Here is a 20000-nt window from a genome sequence, read left to right on the forward strand (position 1 = left end):
AAAGTTGTACATATGATTACATATACGAGGGCCTGGTAATGTCCAATGATGGAATTAATTGAAAATAATTTTTTTGGTCCACCAAACACCCAGAGACAACTGTTTGACTAGTAAAACTCTTATTTAACCCCTATAATTCCTGATATCATTTCTATTCGGTGTAAATAGGACTCTCTTATTTGTAAACATGTACATTTTTTTGTATTAAATGTATTTCAAAATTTTTGTATATCGATGTGCCTAACTTGCGAATCCTTACATTTACTCCCCCAACCTGCTAAAATTTAAATCTCTTGAGCACTATAAAGTGTATTCTATATGGAGAATATCTGTCTCTTATCTATAAAATATATGTGTGATTGTGTGTGTGTGTTTGTGTGCATGTGTGTGTGTGCATATGTGTGTGTGTGCATGTGTGTGTGCGTATGTGTATTACTGTAATATATAATCTCCAAAAATAGTAAAACCATTGAATGTTAAGCTATAATGCAATTATATATACTAACGTATGTAATTTCAAACACACTCACAAGGACTTACAGACAACCATTTGTTTATATACACCTGCATAAAAGTACATTATACATATTTATTTACGAATATCATATATATGTGTGTTCGAGACTGCATAGATGTATTATTAATGTATTTATATATGCACAAATGAATAAATATGGTCTGCGTAAGATTATGCTGATATCTTTATATGTTTATATGTCATTAGTTGGATGTGGATTTATGCCGTAGTTGCTTAGGTAAATGTTATTTTCCCAATACTTACGCCAAATATCATTTCTAGAACTATTTCCATTTCGTTATTTACGCAGAAGTTTATGCCATAATTTCATAAACTCAGCAACTAAATAAAGAACTATAAAATCGATTTGCAAATGATGAAAACTGAACTGTAAAATATATAAAAAAATTTCCAGTCAAACTTTTTGCCAGACACTCTAACAGTGATTCATTTCCTGTGTATGCTTACGAGCGGAGACACACCCTAGTAAATAGGAAAATTTCTGCGTAAGCGATACTGATTTCGAATCCAACATTCGGTTTGCGTGTGCAGTGAGAGAGAAATCATTTGGAAATACATCGGAGTCATCTGGAGACACTTCACACATACACATAACACACGCGCGCGAACGTACACAAAAACATGAACATGCACGCACACGCACACCCGCCTGTGCACACACACACACACACACACACACACACGCGCATAATCACATACACACATTAATGGGTGCAAGCGAGTTGTAGCAGGAAGAGGCGTGTTACCAGGTAGCCAGGGCGCATATTATACGTAAACATTTTGTGAAAATTGAATGACTTCGCTCATGGCAAGATACATATTTTTTATAAAATGATATATATATATATATATATATATATATATATATATACACGTCTACTTCTTAACACAATGCAGGTATATTCGATAAAATCTACTAAACACCGGAAGCCTTTTAAACTTCTATGAAGTCTAACGCTGTTGAGTCTACGTTTATTGATGGTTTTAATTTTATCACTTAACAAGTGAGTATAGTTTTGACAATTCAAACAAATATGCGCTCTGGATACACAACATTGCTTGTAGTATGATTTGATGAGCGAATACAACGTTGCCTGCTTGAGCAATCATGCGTATATCTAATATATAGATAGTAGTGAAAAGAAGTATGGACTTGTCTGTGTTAACTTAGCAACCATAAAAGGCTGTCCTTTCTCATGGCCACTGAAAACACAAAATCATCAGGAACTGAATGCACATTAGATGGCATAGCAAATGTGAGTGTATGAGAAAAATGCATTAAATCAAAACGACTCACATAGCACAATAGATAATAAATGTACCTTCCATCCTGTGGAATAGTCACGTACCTTTAGAGTGCATTGATGTATCAACATTTTCGTAAGTACAAATGCGTAATTTGTCCATCTTGCAGCTTCAAATTTTAAAGATCAGTGACAATTTATCTGCTTCTAGTTGAATAAGGGGTGGGGCGGTTAGTATCAAGCTCAATATGATTTTGTGGAGCTTACAGTCAAACGTTTAGAAAGCCATTCATATTTTCTACAATTTCAGAAGAGACTAGGTGAATATTTTATTTCATATTTTCTTCACATGTACTGATGAATGTTACACAAAATGCCGTACTTCGAAATCCTTCATGGTAGTGTCAACTTGCTGCTGACAATTGCCATGCTGTAGTAAAGATTTTGCAAATTTGTGTGGTGTGGCATGCGTAGTAAGAGAATTCCTCATGTTGGATAGAATGATCAAGTGATTCCTCTAGCTTCAGAATATGTTTCTTGGAAGCAAGCTCCCCACTCATTAGCTGGTGTACTGTTTGGAATGAATTGATACATGACGTTAGTATTATCACAGAAAACACGTAAAATGGATGGGACCGATTACTTCAAATGCAAGTCTGTAAAATGTCGAGCTCTGACACTTTATCTTAAGCTTCAATTGCTTCAGCACTTATTCCTGCCGAAAACCGTTGTTAATGTTGTTCATTGGATTGTGACTCTCTACAAGGTTAAATAATTGCTTAAAAGCATGATAAACAATCTTGCTACCAGTACACAAAACTGTTGCAATAAATTACGAGCCCTCTAAAATAAAATAATTTCATTATACGTGTTTTCTCTGAGATAATACTAACGTGATTTATAAATTCATCCCAAAACAGTACACCATCTAATGAGTACTGAGCTTGCTTCCAAGAATCACATATTCTGAAACTAGAGGAATCACTTGATCCTTCTAACCAACATAAGGTATACTTACTATAGACGCCGCACCAAACAAAGTTGCAAAATATTTACTACAACTTGGCAACTGTCAGCAATTAATTTTTACTCAAATTACGTCGATTATCTTTCAGCAGAATTATCACGAAGAATTATTATCCATGATTTATATGTCATCACTTATTTGACGCTTGGGTATATTTTCTTTAATTGCAACACAGAAGCAATTAATTACTGAGAATATACTTCTTTAGTTGCAAAACGCTATTGATGCCTGTTTAAAGAACCTTGAACGTGTCCCCTGGACACAATACTATTTTCCGAGTGTATCATTACTTGTTTCTGTATATCAGAGATAAACTTTATGTTTGGATATTAATCGTTGTGTTTAACACGGTATTACTTTTGACGTGTTATCTTGGTGCTCATGTTATAGTTGCAAGAAATGGATGGTGATCGCACAAGGAAATTAAAACTAAATTAGCTCCTCATATAGATTACAGAATTTGAGGCGACAGCGTAAAATGATAAATATTACTTCATTCTGTATGATTCTCCAAGAGCCATTTTGCGTTTGCGTTATGATACGCAGATATATCCAGTAATGTGGGGTGAGTCCAGGTCATAATCTTGAGCAGGAGCTACCTGATAGTTAAATTGCTATATAAACATATTCATTTACATATTGTATAATCGAAATGATGGTGCGTCAGTTTCTAAAATAGTAATAAAGAGACATATTTGAAATTTAAGATTCTACATCTAGAATTCTATGTGTTGATATCAAATCTTGTTTACATAGGAACTCTACGTCTATATGAAATTACATGGGAATGCATATAGATTTCATTTGATACGTACACACACACAAATATATATATACATGTATACACCCCCCCCCCCATATATATATATATATATATATATATATATATATATATATATATATATATATATATATATATATATATATATCAGCAGGCGTACGAGCGTTCACACACAAATGTATATATATACACACACATATTTTAAGAAAGACAAATAATCATGATTTGGATAAAAAATGTATTTCGCGCTTTCCTCCATTTTATCCCTTTCAAAGAGTCATCATGAGTGATATCTTATACAAATAGAGATATCTTATATGTGTAAGTCTGTCGAAAAACTCTGGAGTTGCATTTGTTTACCTAAAAGTAAGAAAATTTTGTTTCATATTCGCCGCCAGCACACATTCAGTTTGCGACTCTATAATTCAGTGAAGCTTTACCTAGCGTCGAACGGTTATCGACTGCAATTTCCAGCAAAACTGTTTTCCTTGTTGCGCCACTATTTCCTATTTACAATTCTACTTTTATGGTGCTTCATTTCGCTGCAAATAATACAATTGTATTGTAATAATATTTATATTTTTATATAAACTTTTTAACTGATCTCTTTTCTGCTTATGGATGGGGTTATTGACCGAGTATACAAGCATTGATGTAGCGGATATTTTCAATTTAGTCTTTTCGGTTGACCTAGCTGACAAGGACCAATGAGTTTTACGATAATAAACGTATTCTGAAAAGTCCGGAACTCGAGTACGCGGTTGTCCATTTCTCTCACGCTCTTCCTAGAGGTAAGGCGAACATATTACTACTACTACTACTACTACTACTACTACTACTACTACTACTACTACTACTACTACTACCAATAATAATAACAGTAATAATAATAATAATAATAATAATAATAATAATAATAATAATAATAATAACAATAGTACTCAGAGAGCGCAAACCTCCGGCAAGGTAACACCAATTTGCTCTCAACGATTAGCCGGAGGTGACTTTAAAAAGAGAATATCTGAAATAAACTCGACTGCTTTCATAAACGCGATACCTAAAAATGAACCCGACGGCTCTCACAAATCAAGTAAAAAACGGGAAAATAATCCAGAATCTTTGTCCGGTACCTGATCGATCCCAGTGATATTCATGGAACATGAAGCTGTGTATGCGGGCCATGTTTGTAATGATGCGTGTGTGTTGTCTGCAGGGACAGTTTTGTCTATGAAGGCCTTTTTTTAGTCTATCCATTGATCTAGAGTCTTTACAACCATTAACGGCTGTAAGAATAAATTTATCCTTGCGTGAAGGAAACGGAAAGGATTTGCATACGGTGTTGTTAACGGAGGTTTAGCAACATTATTGCGCACAAAAGCGTGAATCCCAAAATTAAAGTTTCTTTCAAGGCAGAGCTAGAAATGTAATTGTGAAGTAGCTAAGAGGTTTTAAACAGGAGCAACATATTCAAAATTGGTAAAGCTAAAAATTGTCGAGGACAAATTAAATTTATCATTACTATTGAATGTGTTAATGTTATTTACTTTCTGAACGGTTTTGCTGCCGTTTGTTTAGGTAGTTTGATTTCTTCATCCATCAGTTTGTACTAAGATAAAGACGCGAGTAAAATGAATAATAGAGAAACGAACACAAAACTTTGGAAACAGTAACGCCGCTATAACTTACGTGGGAACTATGAGCGTGCTTTCAAGGGATATAATCAGAGAAAGACTTGAAAGTGCGCGTAAGATAGTAATACTTCATGTAAATAAAGTAAATATAACAAATAATCCAGAATTCTTGTCCGGTACTTGATCGATCCCAAAATCTTATCAGTTCGTACTCGTTACGTGGCCAAAGACCCCTGAAACTTTCATCCGAATCCAGCCAGTGGTTGTTGAGATATCCTGTCTACGGACAAACAAACACAGCATACACCGAGAGCTCTGTGGCTAGAGTGAATAGTCACATATACGAATCGTTTGATATCATACAGTAAATATCTTAATGCACTCTCTCATCCCATCTGTAAGTACTGACGGTTGAGGCGTTACTGTTCTCACTAGAAACATGGAGAATCATCTGGCGTAAAGTAAAATGCGAGTTAATCGTACTGCCTTACATGGATGCTATTATCTCAATTTATTGATGCCAGTCACATACAAGTGATCGAAACTGTTCTCAGAGACGATGAGCAAACATCAACCAATACAAAAATCAGTGGGCTCGCAAATCGGCGCCTATCCCTTTGAATAGCGTTGTGAGTCGCAGGAGTGATGATAATTAGGAACTCTATTCTGGAAATATGTAGTGATTTATAACCTACGTTTTGGGTGAGCCGAGAAACAAACTGTACAGACCTATATTGGTAACATCCTTCCTGACTCTGCCGATAAGTAAAAAGAAAACAATATCGTTTCTCATTTCTATTATGTGTTCAAAGCAACTACTACGTAAACATCGACATTCTAAAATCCTCAATATTTTATTATAATATTTGCTTTCTTGATACTGGACAGTTGTGTATTGCGTGTAGCTAATTTACGACAAATATCTGATAAGCAGGATTAATATTGTAGAGAGAGAAACATCGAAGATTTATCATGCTTATTTGAAAATACCGAACGTTAGGAAATTAAGAACGGAAGCTATGATACAGGAACACGCAATTAGAGATAGCGTGACACTTTGGTACTGATGCTGAAGTTCATCAAATTGTCGACTACTAATGTCTGATTGATTGGAACACGAAAGCCATATCCGATGGCGTTAAATAAAAGATTTTAGCATATTTTCACTTAATTTTGGCTTGAAATACTATATTTTTACTTATTTATTGGTGACTATTAAATATAGAGGAATAAATAATGTCTTATCAGTATCATTCAGATTATAAAATAAGAAAGTTGTTGAGAGAATGAATGTGTTAGTGTTAAGAATGTGTTAGTGTTAAGAATGTGTTAGTGTTAAGAATGTGTTAGTGTTAAGAATGTGTTAGTGTTAAGAATGTGTTAGTGTTAAGAATGTGTTAGTGTTAAGAATGTGTTAGTGATAAGATATGTCAAGGTATGATTGCGGGGCATAATGCATGATTAATAAGCTGACAAATACTAGAAATAACTCAACGGGAACAACAAAGAAAATAGTGATGCCAGGTGTAGTTTTTGTTTGAAGACCGTTATATCATGACATTGATTCTCGGAACAGTGGCATACTGCTTGGTACTCCATTATGAAGTGTTTTATTCCACTCAAATGTTTAATAGAATCAGCAGCATTGGTTGAAGATAGACACACGAAGGATGTAAGCCTTCCAGTATAGTGCTGCACGTTTAATCGATTAAACGCCAAACACGCTGAGCTACATTCCCAACTAATGCAATTGTATGCTTGAAGCAAACTTTATAAAGAAACTTATGGAACAGTTGTATGATGATGCGCATTGTTTGGAAACATAAGTGGATATAACACATTACAATAACCAATGAAACATATAATTCCATTTTATACCAATTTGACGTTTCTTAATATGCAATTGCATAAAATTACTGATTAGATAACGAAAACATACTAGCAGATCTAGATGGGCGAGAAAGCTATCGGAAAACGGACAACCTGACACGATTCTTATAACATATTGCTAAAACATGAGCTGCGAGAAAAATGAAAATTATAGCAATTGAACCAGAATATTTATCTCGCATAATGATGTATTCAATCGAATGGGATATAGTCGTTCGGTTTTTTTTTTACGAGCTTGCTTTGTAAGCTGGTTTTGATAAAACACCATATTGCATGCAGATTCCGTCAAGCTGGTGTTTATTGGCAAAATATTTCATGAACGACACTTTTTAACAAAAGGAATGACGTATCTCTACCTGGGTACCGAAATAGCTTTAAGTTTCAATTATTATTCGTGTAGATGTTTATGCTTTCAGTTTCACATGAACGACAAATATGTAAATCGAAACTCTGATCGAGGGAGCAACAAATTAAATAGAAACTCTATAAGACATGTATTCAGTATATGTGAAATTTCGTAAATGTGTCCTTTATAATTGCCTTCACTTTCTGCTAACTGTATTGATTTGGAGTTGTTGTTTTTATATTCCATAAAAGCATAGCATTATATTCTAATAATCAGTGCCGACTCAGGCTGAAGTGGTAATTATTTAACTACTGTAAATGCGACACAAAGCACGAAACATTTACACCAACTAGAACTGACTGCTCTTTTGATGTCCCACTACTCTGTCTGCATTTGTATGATATGCTACCTTTAATAGTTACACATATGTCAGGTTTCGACCTCGGTTGTTCTTCCTTTTTAATCAAAAGTAGCTGTTGATCTACCAGGCCTAAGTGTAAAAAAATTTGGGCATAACCATAGTAAAATTTTAGTTTAGATATATTAGATTATAAATACATCATGTAGTCTGTTCGTTTATTTTTAAGATGCCAGAGTGTGGTTTGAGAGAGACTTCATTAATATTTTTAGAATTATCGCGGTACCGATGACATGAAAAATATAGATGCAAGAGGAAAATTTACTTCATTTATATAACTTCTCTTCTTTCTAAATGTTCTATGAAAACACATGCCATAGTCGCTTGTCAATTTAGGCAGCCTGCCTAAACAGGAAATGCCTTCATTTCTGAACATCAGCTAAGTCAAAATATGTGGAGATAATAATATTCTTCCACTTAGCGAAGACGTCAAGAAGACGTTTAATTGAAAGAGAACCCAGTTATGAATACGATAAAAAGAAAACAAAACTGAATTCCAAAGTAAATATGAAAAGGTTAGTGGAAATGTATAATGTCCTGCGTAAATTCATAGTAATACATCTATGTAAAATGACGACAAATTCATGCAATTTCCTATATATTTACTTTTTTATATGATATATACGTGTAGTAGAAATACTTCATTGTAATTTTGATATGTCAGGATTTGTATATGTTTTTGATGACTTGCGCTGCGCTTGATTTTAAACACCCTGATTTTTAGAATTATTCATTGTGAAATACTTCTCATTCATGTTTTCTACACTTAACGACTCTAATATGCAATAGTGAAATAAGTCAGTCGTATAGCATAAAGGTTTAAGAGGGATGTGCCGCATTTTCGTGCTAATCTATCAACCCACTACGTATCTTCGTTTCCTTTACCTTATATCCACTTAGAGATTTGTTGCATAGACAGGATTTTCAATTATTATATCAAACAAAAGCCATTTTCATCGTTTTCCATTCTGTTTGGCATTGGAAAAGTATCAGCCTAATCTACGTGGGGTTGCTGAAAAGCTCTTGGCGTTGTGTAAAAGTAAATACAGGAGGATCAGATTATTATAATTATATTTAACATATTCCACTCTCAGATACACATTGCGCTGGTGCTTCAGTTTTTCTAAGCCCTGTAAAAGGACTCGAAAGGTTGAGCCTGCAACCAGGCCTTTCGCAATGCCATTAAACCCAGAAACATTTCATCACACCATCGTATATAAAGTTAGCAATTTTCCCTTCAGCTCACACCATGTATATTGGAACAAAAAAAATACAAAATCTTTGAACAATTCACTGAAAAAGAATCCTAACTTTTGTTTACATAGTTTAATGAAATATGGTTGCATATTCTTGGTGCTTCTTTTATCAAAATAGTATTAATTCCTTGGGTTTTGACTAATGTCAACATCTACAAAATAGTTTGGTTTTAGCCAGGACCAACAACTGATAATTACGAAATGAATGCACAGAAGATTCTTTACAATTGTAAAATATCAGTGTAATGTGCAACGAAACAAAAATATATTAAGTTAATGTAAAGATTTCGTTTCATTAATCAAATACTCGTTTCTAATATACATATAATATACATATAAAATCTTCAGTATCTGTACAGAATCTATAAGTTGCAAGACATTGTTAGAATATATTTCACCTTTTCAAAGTAATTCTTTTACCATAAATATAGATAGATGAATGTTGCACCACATAGGAGCTAGCATTTTTGATTGGTCTTCTTATCTCGTTCACGAATGATGAAAAATTGTCTATTTTAGCATATTGAATATATAGTGTGTAGTACTGCCGATTCAAATGATTACATTTATTACTTTGTTCATTAGAAAAGAAGAGAAACGTGAAACAGCATCATATTCTAACATACTGAAAAGAGTTTTGTTATATGTATATAATGAATATTCTTCAAGTCTTTAAAAAATATACAGCTCTAAATGAGTATTCCTTATGAAAATAGTAAATCTTTATTTTATCAAATGTTTATGTGAACACTTAAAATTCATAGCGTAGAATGGCATGGAAATCTCCATTCAATGCTGTTCAATTTTAATATAGATTTAATATATTTTTGTTTAATAAATGGTGTTCTGTAGAAATAAATTGTACTACTGCTTATTTCCTGATATTTTTTTTATTTCCCATGATATTTTTTAATTGGGTAATTCATAAGTTGAGTTGATACAACTCAACTACAAAATGAATTTAATCAGGAACAAAGTTGTTCGAGTGTGTGTTAATTATATTGGCATTATGTCTCTCCCTGGACACAACAAAGTCATTCCTAATTTTTGAACATTTGCGTGAAAAGTCCTCTGTGGAACAAACCTGATGAACATTCACACATTCTGATCAGTGAATATAGGTGTACGTCTAATTTGAAGTGAAAAAGTAAAACGTAAAATACAAGCCACAGTAATATGTTTCCACTCGTTTAGTTTTATGTTCGTTCCCTGCAAATCCATTTCATTTACAAATACACAAGTATACATCTTTTATGTATATATGTGTGCGTGTACGTATGCATGTGAAAGAGAGAGTGAATGATTGTATTTCCTCATAACGTGTAGAGAAATGGGTAACTTCTAACGTACACACATGTATAGCAAACGGGGCGTCGTCGTCGTTGTCGTCGTGGTATAAAATATTTACGGTAGTTGAATTATAGAAAATATTATAATGCGAAATTGTTGCAATGCAAATAAAGTTTATTTAGTAGTCGTAAGTTTACTGAATCTTTTGACACCGCATCCTTCAAAATCGGCAACTCAATTTTCGAATGCATAAGGAAGGTGTACACACACACACACACACACACACACACACACACACACACACACACACACACACACACACACACATATACACACACACACACACACACACACACACAAACACACTTTTATATATATGTATATATGTGGATGTGTCTCTGTCATTCTCTCTCCCTCTCATATCCCCTGTATCTCTATCACTTCCTGTCTCCTCCCCTTCCCTAGTATCAGCCACCCACATTGTACCACATTTCCCTGAACCTATACTATTGCACCCCTCTCATTTTATCATATAACAGTCCAACCCCCGTATTCGGTCAATTATCAATTTTTATTGAAATCTGATTAGTTTATAATTTAACTAGATGGTAGTTCAACATGTACACAACGTTTGGTGAAGATTGTTTCGATAATTTAGTCGGCAAGATGGTAACAGACAGACGGAAAGACGGTTAGATGCACAAAAATTGCTATTTATATATAAGATACATGCACATACAAACACACACACATATATAGATACATACATACATATACACACAGACACACGCACACATATGTAAATCCAGATATGATCTCTTAACGAGATTCCCATCATCGATCTTTCCATGGCTTCCTGTGCCGTAAGCAGATGTTGTTCTTCACTCTTCGTCAAGCCCCACGTTCCACAAGTACATAACATTGCAGGTGAGACTGTATTGTTGAAGAGATTAACGATTGTTGCCTTGTCTAGGTTCGCCTTCAGCACAGCCTTCACCGTGTTCAATGGTCTCACTCCTGTACTTACCCTTTGCGAGAACTCATTCTCCAGCTCTCGATTCTTTGTCACTTCTTCACAGAGATACACTTAGCAGCTCGACACTTCTATTTCATTGGCTTTGATTGTGAAGCAACCGATCGCTACGCCCTCAGACAGCATGTACTTCGTTTTCGTACTCCCACGCAAAGTGACGATGGAGCGGACATGTCGCAAGGTTCACAGAAAACCGATGGACCCACGTGAACGGACTATACCACTCGGAAGTACACTTAGGTGGGAAGGTGATTTGATGTTTGGAACAACGTGGAAGAGAATGGTGAGATCACGTGGGGAACGGAGCGAATGCTATGGCCAGCGGAGACGATTGGGCACCAGGCAGCTTTGGCGATCCAGTCGTCCAAGTGATATATATATATATATATATATATATATATATATATATATATATATATATATATACCGGTGTAAGCACATATATGCGAAACAAGGTGGGAAAATAGTACTAGGATATCAGAGGTAGGGTCATAAGCTTTATTAAAAAGCAGCAAAAATATCACAAAAACTGTTGCTCAGAGTTTCACGTTCCCGTTCGTCGGAGAGTTTTGTTTAGAATGGAGAAAGACAAAGTTGTATGCAGAAATGCAATTACTTTGATAGATACACATTTGAAATTGGTTTTGTTTCATTGGTTCTGACAACTAAGGGTCTTTTCAATAACCGGTTGTATGAAATAATGAACTGCAGTTTAAATTCATATTATTATAAACATGGAAAAAAGCCTTAAATCAAAAATAGCTAATAAAGAACAAAAAGGCCTGAATACACACTGTAAATAATTAGCTATAAAAATAATAATAAATTAATAAATTAAAAGATATATCCGTTTAAAATAATCTTCACACAACATGTACACATAGCAAACAATCTATAATATACGTATATACTCTAAACATACATATGCAGGTACATGACTACATACATATAGAGGGGTGTATGAAAAGTCATTAGCCCCCCCCCCCCCAAAAAAAAAGAAAACGCAAAACATGGTACAAAACCTCTGATGAAGGTATAAGACTTCAAGGTTCAAAGGACTTAGAGACTCAAAACTTTAGATACACTCCTCGTAAATATATACAAATGCATATATATGTATGGACGCACACACACACACACACACACACGCACGCGCACGAAATCACCTAGTGTATGCTAATACAAGTTAGTTGTTACAGGCGAAAGAAAGAAAAGGAAAAAAAAATCAGAGAAAAACAAGTGGAGGAGGGAAGAAAAAAAAGTGGGGGAAAGAAGAAAAGAAATAAAAGTAAGACAAAACAGAAAATTAGAGAGAGAACGAGCAAAAAGAGATAGAAGTAGAGAGAGTGAAATGATGGTGATTGAATAAGTATCTAACGAAGCTTAGATACGCTCACATAATATTACATGTATATCTACAAAAATACAAACATACATACAAATACACGCACTTAGAGACACCATACAACTATACACAAAATTATGCACGCAAATACATGCCTACATATATAAATTGTATATACACATATGCATACACATATAAATATATTAAATAATAACCTTAGCCGTATACTACGGCTTCCATGGAAACACAGGAACTAACCTGCAGGCTATAAATTAGTGTCACATAGGTCGAATTAACTACACCGGATATCCCTAATAGTGATGAATATCTCAGATTACACCGGCGGTCAACTAGCAATTAGCACCAGAGGTTAGAACCTACGACACGTGAAATTATGAAACTAAATAATTATAAGACCTTAGATTTAACTAACTCTCTTCTCTTCTATCCTCCAACTGATGTATGGAATTATGGATCTCGCTAAAATGTAACACTATTGAATTAACGAACATTTTATTTTTTTCCTTTCCTTTCCTTACATCTTCTTCCTACTTCCTTCTATTTATCTTTGCCATACAATCGTTCTGATGATGTCTATCTATTGCAACTAGGTAAATGTAAATTTACTCCAGCTTCATATACTGAAACAGCTGTAAACATACTCTCATCGTTATTAAATGACTTTAAAACACCAATGATCTACTTCTAACTATTATTATTACTCCATTTCTTTTCGTTTTTTATATATTTTAAACCACGGTTTTACCGTTTAAATTATCTATTACCGTATACCTTATAAAAAGACCATACATACTGAAATAATAGTGCCTTTGGATATATCTATCTCATAGATGGTTACATTGCTCCTAACTTATATCCTATACACATATACACACGCATATACATATACATATACTATGAATTTAAACTGCAGTTAGTTATTTCATACAACCGGTTAGTTGAAAGGACCAATGAAACAAAACCAATTTCAAATGTGTATCTATCAAAGTATTTGGATTTCTGCATATAACTTGCACCATTTGGATTTTCTGCATATATCTTGCACCATTCTAAACAAAACAGTCCGACGAACGGAAACGTGAAACTCTGAGCAACAGATTTGTGATATTTTTGCTGCTTTTAAATAATATATATATAGAGAGACTGGAGATATTAGGATGACGTCGACTGAAGCTTCAAATATTTCACTGGTCATAATGTACACAAGTTGCAAAACATTGATCAAAAGTACGTACCTAAGAATAATGAAGCATATTATGTTACATGCGCTAGTTATTATAATTCATGTTGTAGGACTGCAAGAAATGACTGTGCTTCATGGAGTACGTGTAGTGCTATTTATTCCATCTATTATTCTCACCGGAATCAACTTCCATTTTCATCTTTTCTAGTTTAGAAAATGCCTAGTTTATTTCTTCCATCTCTTATTGTCCCAAAAACCAGCTTCGCTTTTCATCTTTTCATGTCAAGGAAAATGTGCCAAGAAAATCGTATATATCAGCAGCATTGAATGCGTCCATCAGATTTCTGGCTTCTTCGTATGGGATATTATTATCTATTGATATTTTTTTATTTAGAAGAAAATAATTTATTAAACAAGACGTAACATCGAACAACAATTATCTCTGTAGATGTTCAGTCCAATCCCGCTGCTATCTATTCTGATTTATCGGAGTGATTCCATTCAGTAATAGACTTTCCGTATTCTACATGTTAATTTAGTTCATATTTCAAGTAGATTTGTAGAAGTAGTGCACTATTGAATAAATTATATAACTTCACGCTATTACGCCGATGTTTGACGTTTAGACAATGATACTTAATGGATATATAGCAGGCTTTCTTCCGTTTTTATTAATGCAGGACTGAAATATTGCTGAAAAATAGCATCACTTGTGTCTTATTTACCAGTATCTTGAAATCTAATGTTTCGAAAACAATGTGCAAAACCTTCCTATAATTAAACCATAGCATTTTGTGTATTATGCATAATATATCTGTCAATTTGTGTGAATATGGTGGTGATGGTCAGTGTTAATGTATATGCCAATGACAAATCACAGTGAATAGACCTATGATGAAAGCCGTTCCCACTGCAGCAATCTTGTCCTTTTTGTAAGATAGAGTACCTTGGGGTCTGTTTTATAATGTGGATAGCTTCTTATGTCCGTAATAAATAGATAGATATACAGACAATACGTTAGTAGTTCCTATGGCCGAGAGATAGATAGATAGATAGATAGATAGATAGATAGATAGATAGATAGATAGATAGATAGATCAGTACATCATATAGTGTGGTAATATTTAAGAGGTTGTTTGTTATAGACGCCAGACAATGATCATTGGTTTCGCACTATAAAACCCTTAGCTGTATAGGTGACACGTCAGACTCTCTAGACCTATTCTAAGGAAATGGTCAGGGTCAGTTAATTTTGTAAACAAAAGTTTCCGGAACGAAACTCTACTTGCAAAACCTTAAGCGAAGCTGAGTTATCCTCCATATATCTGTTCTAACGATGTCTACCACTCTTTCTAATGATGTCTGAAGATGGTAGCTTTTCCCTATCCGGCAAATGAGCAATTGCATGTTTCAACATGAATTCCTCTAGTGAGGGCACAGACTAAACATCAATTTCTTGCATTCTAAAAAGGTACCCGGGTCAACTGAGATTTTCAAGAATCTTTCACTTTCAGCTGAGCAAAGCATACATCTTTTACTCCCGTTGAGTTATGGCTCCGGTTGTTCTAGGAACCTCAGTTTAATTATGTATGGCGTCACCTCTTTTACAGGCCATACGTTTTTGGCCACAGACGTGATGTCGCGCCGCTCTGGTATCCTACATGAGAACCTGTGAATGCTTGAAAGGGCCGCATGAAGTGCATGTACCCTTGACCTGACGGTGTTACAGCTGAGTTATTTATGTTGTTTACACAACCGCTGCTGTTGCTGCGGCCGCTGTCATTCATACTACCGCTGATGTTGTTGCTGCTTCTTCTCTTTGTATCCCTGCCTTTTTTGCTGTTATTGCTGGATGTGACTTTGGCAGCGCAGTTACCGTTAACAAGACTTCTGTTGCTACCAAATGACGGACATATAGTTGGTGCTGTTGTTGTTGTTTGTCTCTTTATTCGTTGGTTCAGAGCTTTAAAAGTATTACTGAGAACCTCTAAACCACGGGAAGAGGCAGGATGTTCATGCGGGGGTAGCAATGAGTGTTTGTTGTTGTTGGTGGTAATGGAGTTAATACAAATCCAATGATGTATTGTATGTGGTGAAGGTGGTGATTGGTTCTGGTGATTGGTTCTGGTGATTGGTTCTGGTGATTGGTTCTGGTGATAGCAGTGGTGGCGTTGGCAGCAAGAAAAGCGACGGCACTAAGAACAATAACAACAGCAGCGACAGTGATTGAAACGGCACCGGTGGGTGAACCAACAGCGCGTCAAACAGCAGCAGTAATAGCAACAGCTACAAAACTAACTTGAAAGAAGGCAGCGTCGACAGAAAGCAATATGCTATGTTTTAGAGCCATGTAGAAGAGAGTAAGCTGTGCTGCGATAATTTATATTTTTGTGGCCATGCAGATTATATATATATATATATATATATATATGGAGAGACGGACATGCCTTCAGATAGATAGATAGATAGATAAATAGATAGATAGATAGATAGATAGATAGGTAGATCATTATCAAAATTATAATTAAGGAAGTACCAAAAATCGATAAATGACAAGAGTTAAATTATAGACCATAAATATTTTATTGATATATACATTAACCAAATCTCTCATATGATATAGATGTTCCTGCAAAACCTTTCAATGATACTTTACACTTAATGTGGACAACCTTTATACAAAATACACATAAATTCCGTTATATACATGTCCTGAATTTTCCCACCCTTTTATATAGCATAAGAAACGTATTGGGAGATATTAAGCAATTATATTAGACACAATTATACTAGTTTGAACATGCTATAAAAGTCTAAAGAGGCAATATGGATGTATTTGCTTTATGCAGTTATTTTAAAATGCAACATTTTAGATATAATTACTTAAGTGTACCTTTCTACATGTGAAGGCGCGTGGCTTCGTGGTTAACGATACTCGGCATCGTAAGGTCATGTGTTTGATTCCCGGCAGAAATTCGTGAACTTGAGCAAGATAATTTATTTCACGTTGCTCCAGTCTACTAAATTGGCATAAATAAGTTATATCTGTGTTTGAAAGGTCAAACTTTGTCACGGTAAGTCTCCTTGAGAACAACGTTAAAGTTGTACTTGTCTCTGCATTGCTCGCCACTTGTACGTTAATTTGCACGTGCAGGCAGTTACGATGATCAGATCAACAGAACACTCGTCGTCGTAACTGACGGAATGCCAGTTCAATTATCATTTTGTATGATTCTAATTTGCTACAGAGATAAAAAAAAATTAATTGAACGCCTGATAAAATTACTTCCTTGTTTTGGTTACCTTCATTTGTTTTTACTGTTTAGATCATTAAAGAGACGATTGATTGAGTAAAAATATCCTTAAAAAGAGCAATATTATCCAACAATGCTTTCTATTTTAGAATTTTCCGTCGATCCTCAAACATCTGGCATTGAGACGTTGAAGTTTTCTCATCGTAGTTACCTTTAAGAAGTAGCAGTAGTATTTATGCCGGGAAGGATTGGGTTGTCTTATATATAAGATTCTTGAATTTTTCATATGTATTAAAAAAAAATGGAGTATGGAATGCAATGCTGAAATAAATTGTGGAATCTATACCTTTCAATTTCTCATTTTGGAATACTAGGCTGAAATATGTGCGTTTATTTTTGTTAATATTATTGAATACTACAAATCTTAACTAAATAGTTTTCAGTTGAAGACGACATATAGATATCTCGAACACTTACACACGACTCTTGACATATAATGTTTATATTACGACACCCATAAATTTCAAAGAAGAAAAAGATAGTTGCCTTAAATATCTTTATTTCTATCTATAGAAGATTACGCAACACGGAATTCCTTATATCATCCGAAATATATTTCCTTTTAATAACTGTAATCAATAGAACATCCAATTATGTTCAACACAGTTATAAATTGTATTCCTATATATGAACCGAAAGCGAGAAATATCTTTTATTAAATACTTATAACTTCAATCATATTGATTCACGTCAGTGAATTTGGATTTCTTCAAATATTAGATTTTCTTTAACTCTTAATCGCAGCTGAGATTTACTTTTTTTTACTTGTTTCAGGCATTTCAATGCGGCCATGCTGGAGCACCACCTTTAATCGAGCAAATCGACCACAGAGCTTATTCTTTGTAAGTCTAGTACTTATTCTATCGGTGTCTTTTATCGAACCTCTAAGTTACGGGGATGTAAACACACCAGCATCGGTTTTCGAGCGATGTTGGCGGGGACAAACACAGACACATAAACATATAAACACACACACACACACACACACACACATGCACACACACACATATATATATATATATATGTATATATATATATATATATATATATATATATATATATATATATATGTATATTTATACATATACGACAGGCTTCTACCAGTTTCCGTCTACCAAATCCGCTCACAAGGCTTTGGTCGGCCCGAGGCTATAGTAGAAGATACTTGCCCAAGGTGCCACGCAATGGGACTGAATCCAGGACCATGTGGTTGGTAAGCAAGCTACTTTATTTCATAAATATTTGCCATAAAGGCATTACAAAGAGGGGACAAACAAGGACAGACCAACATAAAAGGGGTGAAGTAGCTGTATCGATTAAATATTTACAATTTCAAATATACAATAATAATTTCATTATATTTACAATGTTCGATTAAAGCATTGCTCCACACAGTCACTCCTGCGCCTTTTGTATTAAAATTTCGCAGATAATGTTCGATAGTGCTTTTTTTTTATTGAAGTGATTACTCGCAGCATGTTGAATTTCGATTTTAGTTTAGTTGTGTTATACGTACTCTAGTCATTGTTTTTATCTGTTTCTATTCCATGTTGATGCTATGTACACTCATTTACAACGCAATGGCTATTGTATCTTTGTATATTGTCAAAATAATTTGGATAAGAATGTATTACTTTTATGCGTTAACATTACTTAATAGCTAGTTTATGATTCATTAAGTTTAACCAGGAATAATTTCTTTTATAATACATTACCTATTCCATCACAACAGGAATGAAAGATTGCAGAAATGGGAATTATGAAATTACATGATCGAAATCCTTAGTCTAGAGTCCAGTTTATTTTGGAAAATATTTCCATTCATAGAGAATGCCAGATACCAGCAATAAATACCAGTTCAAATAATCACGAAAGCAACTTTCTAGGGGCTCAAATTATCATTGGCTAGTGACGATGTGCAATAGACTTCTGATTTAGGAATATTTGTTTCAGATAGAGTCGTAAGTTGCAGGCCTTTAGAAAACAATGCAACATACCATGTAAATTCTTTATATTACGAATGCAGCAGAAATAGAAAAAGCAACTCTACACACGCCCCAACAGCTATCTTTAGCATTTCTAGTATGTCTTTATTGCGAGAATTTAGTCGTTCCAATAGTTTTCATTGAAGCTATAAAAATGCATATGCGGACGATTCATAGAAATACTAGAATATCAAGTTTCACCAATTATATTACTTAAATTTGTTTCTGTTGAAGAAGCGATGGAGTATTCCCTTCTCTCCATCTACAAAACAACGTCAAACGTTTTATAAACACAGTCACAATTTGCAGTAGTGGCCACTTTTGAAAGTTTTTAGATTGTAGGCCATACCTGTACATAACTAAGCATTTATATCCCTTCTATGTGAAGCCGAAGATGGGCATGGATTATGAAATAAATAAGTGGTATTAATTTTATTGACCAAAACTATAACCTGCAAAACCACACGTCTTATACTTCTCATAGTCGTGTATGTTTTTTCACGGTGACTGAACTCACAATTCACACAACTAGTGCCTTGTATTTGCTCAAAACAGAATAAAATACGCATTTGGTGGTGAAGATTAAAATCAGTATATTCAAAATCCCCATATACCAGGTAATAAATTGTTTCTCAACTGCGAACAAATCAACATCGACAAGACTTCACTTCTAAAGTTGACTGCATGAACAAGGCAAC

The 20000-nt window shown here is 34.4% G+C and overlaps 1 protein-coding gene across 1 annotated transcript in view; it reads left to right on the top strand.

The window, feature by feature from the left end:
• Positions 1 to 20000, top strand: part of LOC149132500 (uncharacterized) — a 113766-nt gene that overhangs the window by 51380 nt on the left and 42386 nt on the right. The window contains exon 3 of the mRNA XM_089363756.1: positions 18092 to 18159. Coding sequence (XP_089219882.1) covers positions 18100 to 18159 — 60 coding nt within the window. The 5' untranslated portion in view covers positions 18092 to 18099. The remainder of the gene's footprint in view (positions 1 to 18091; positions 18160 to 20000) is intronic.

Source organism: Octopus bimaculoides, chromosome 15, assembly GCF_046866305.1.
Source record: "Octopus bimaculoides isolate indiv1 chromosome 15, ASM4686630v1, whole genome shotgun sequence".
NCBI classification, from domain to species: Eukaryota; Metazoa; Mollusca; class Cephalopoda; order Octopoda; family Octopodidae; genus Octopus; species Octopus bimaculoides.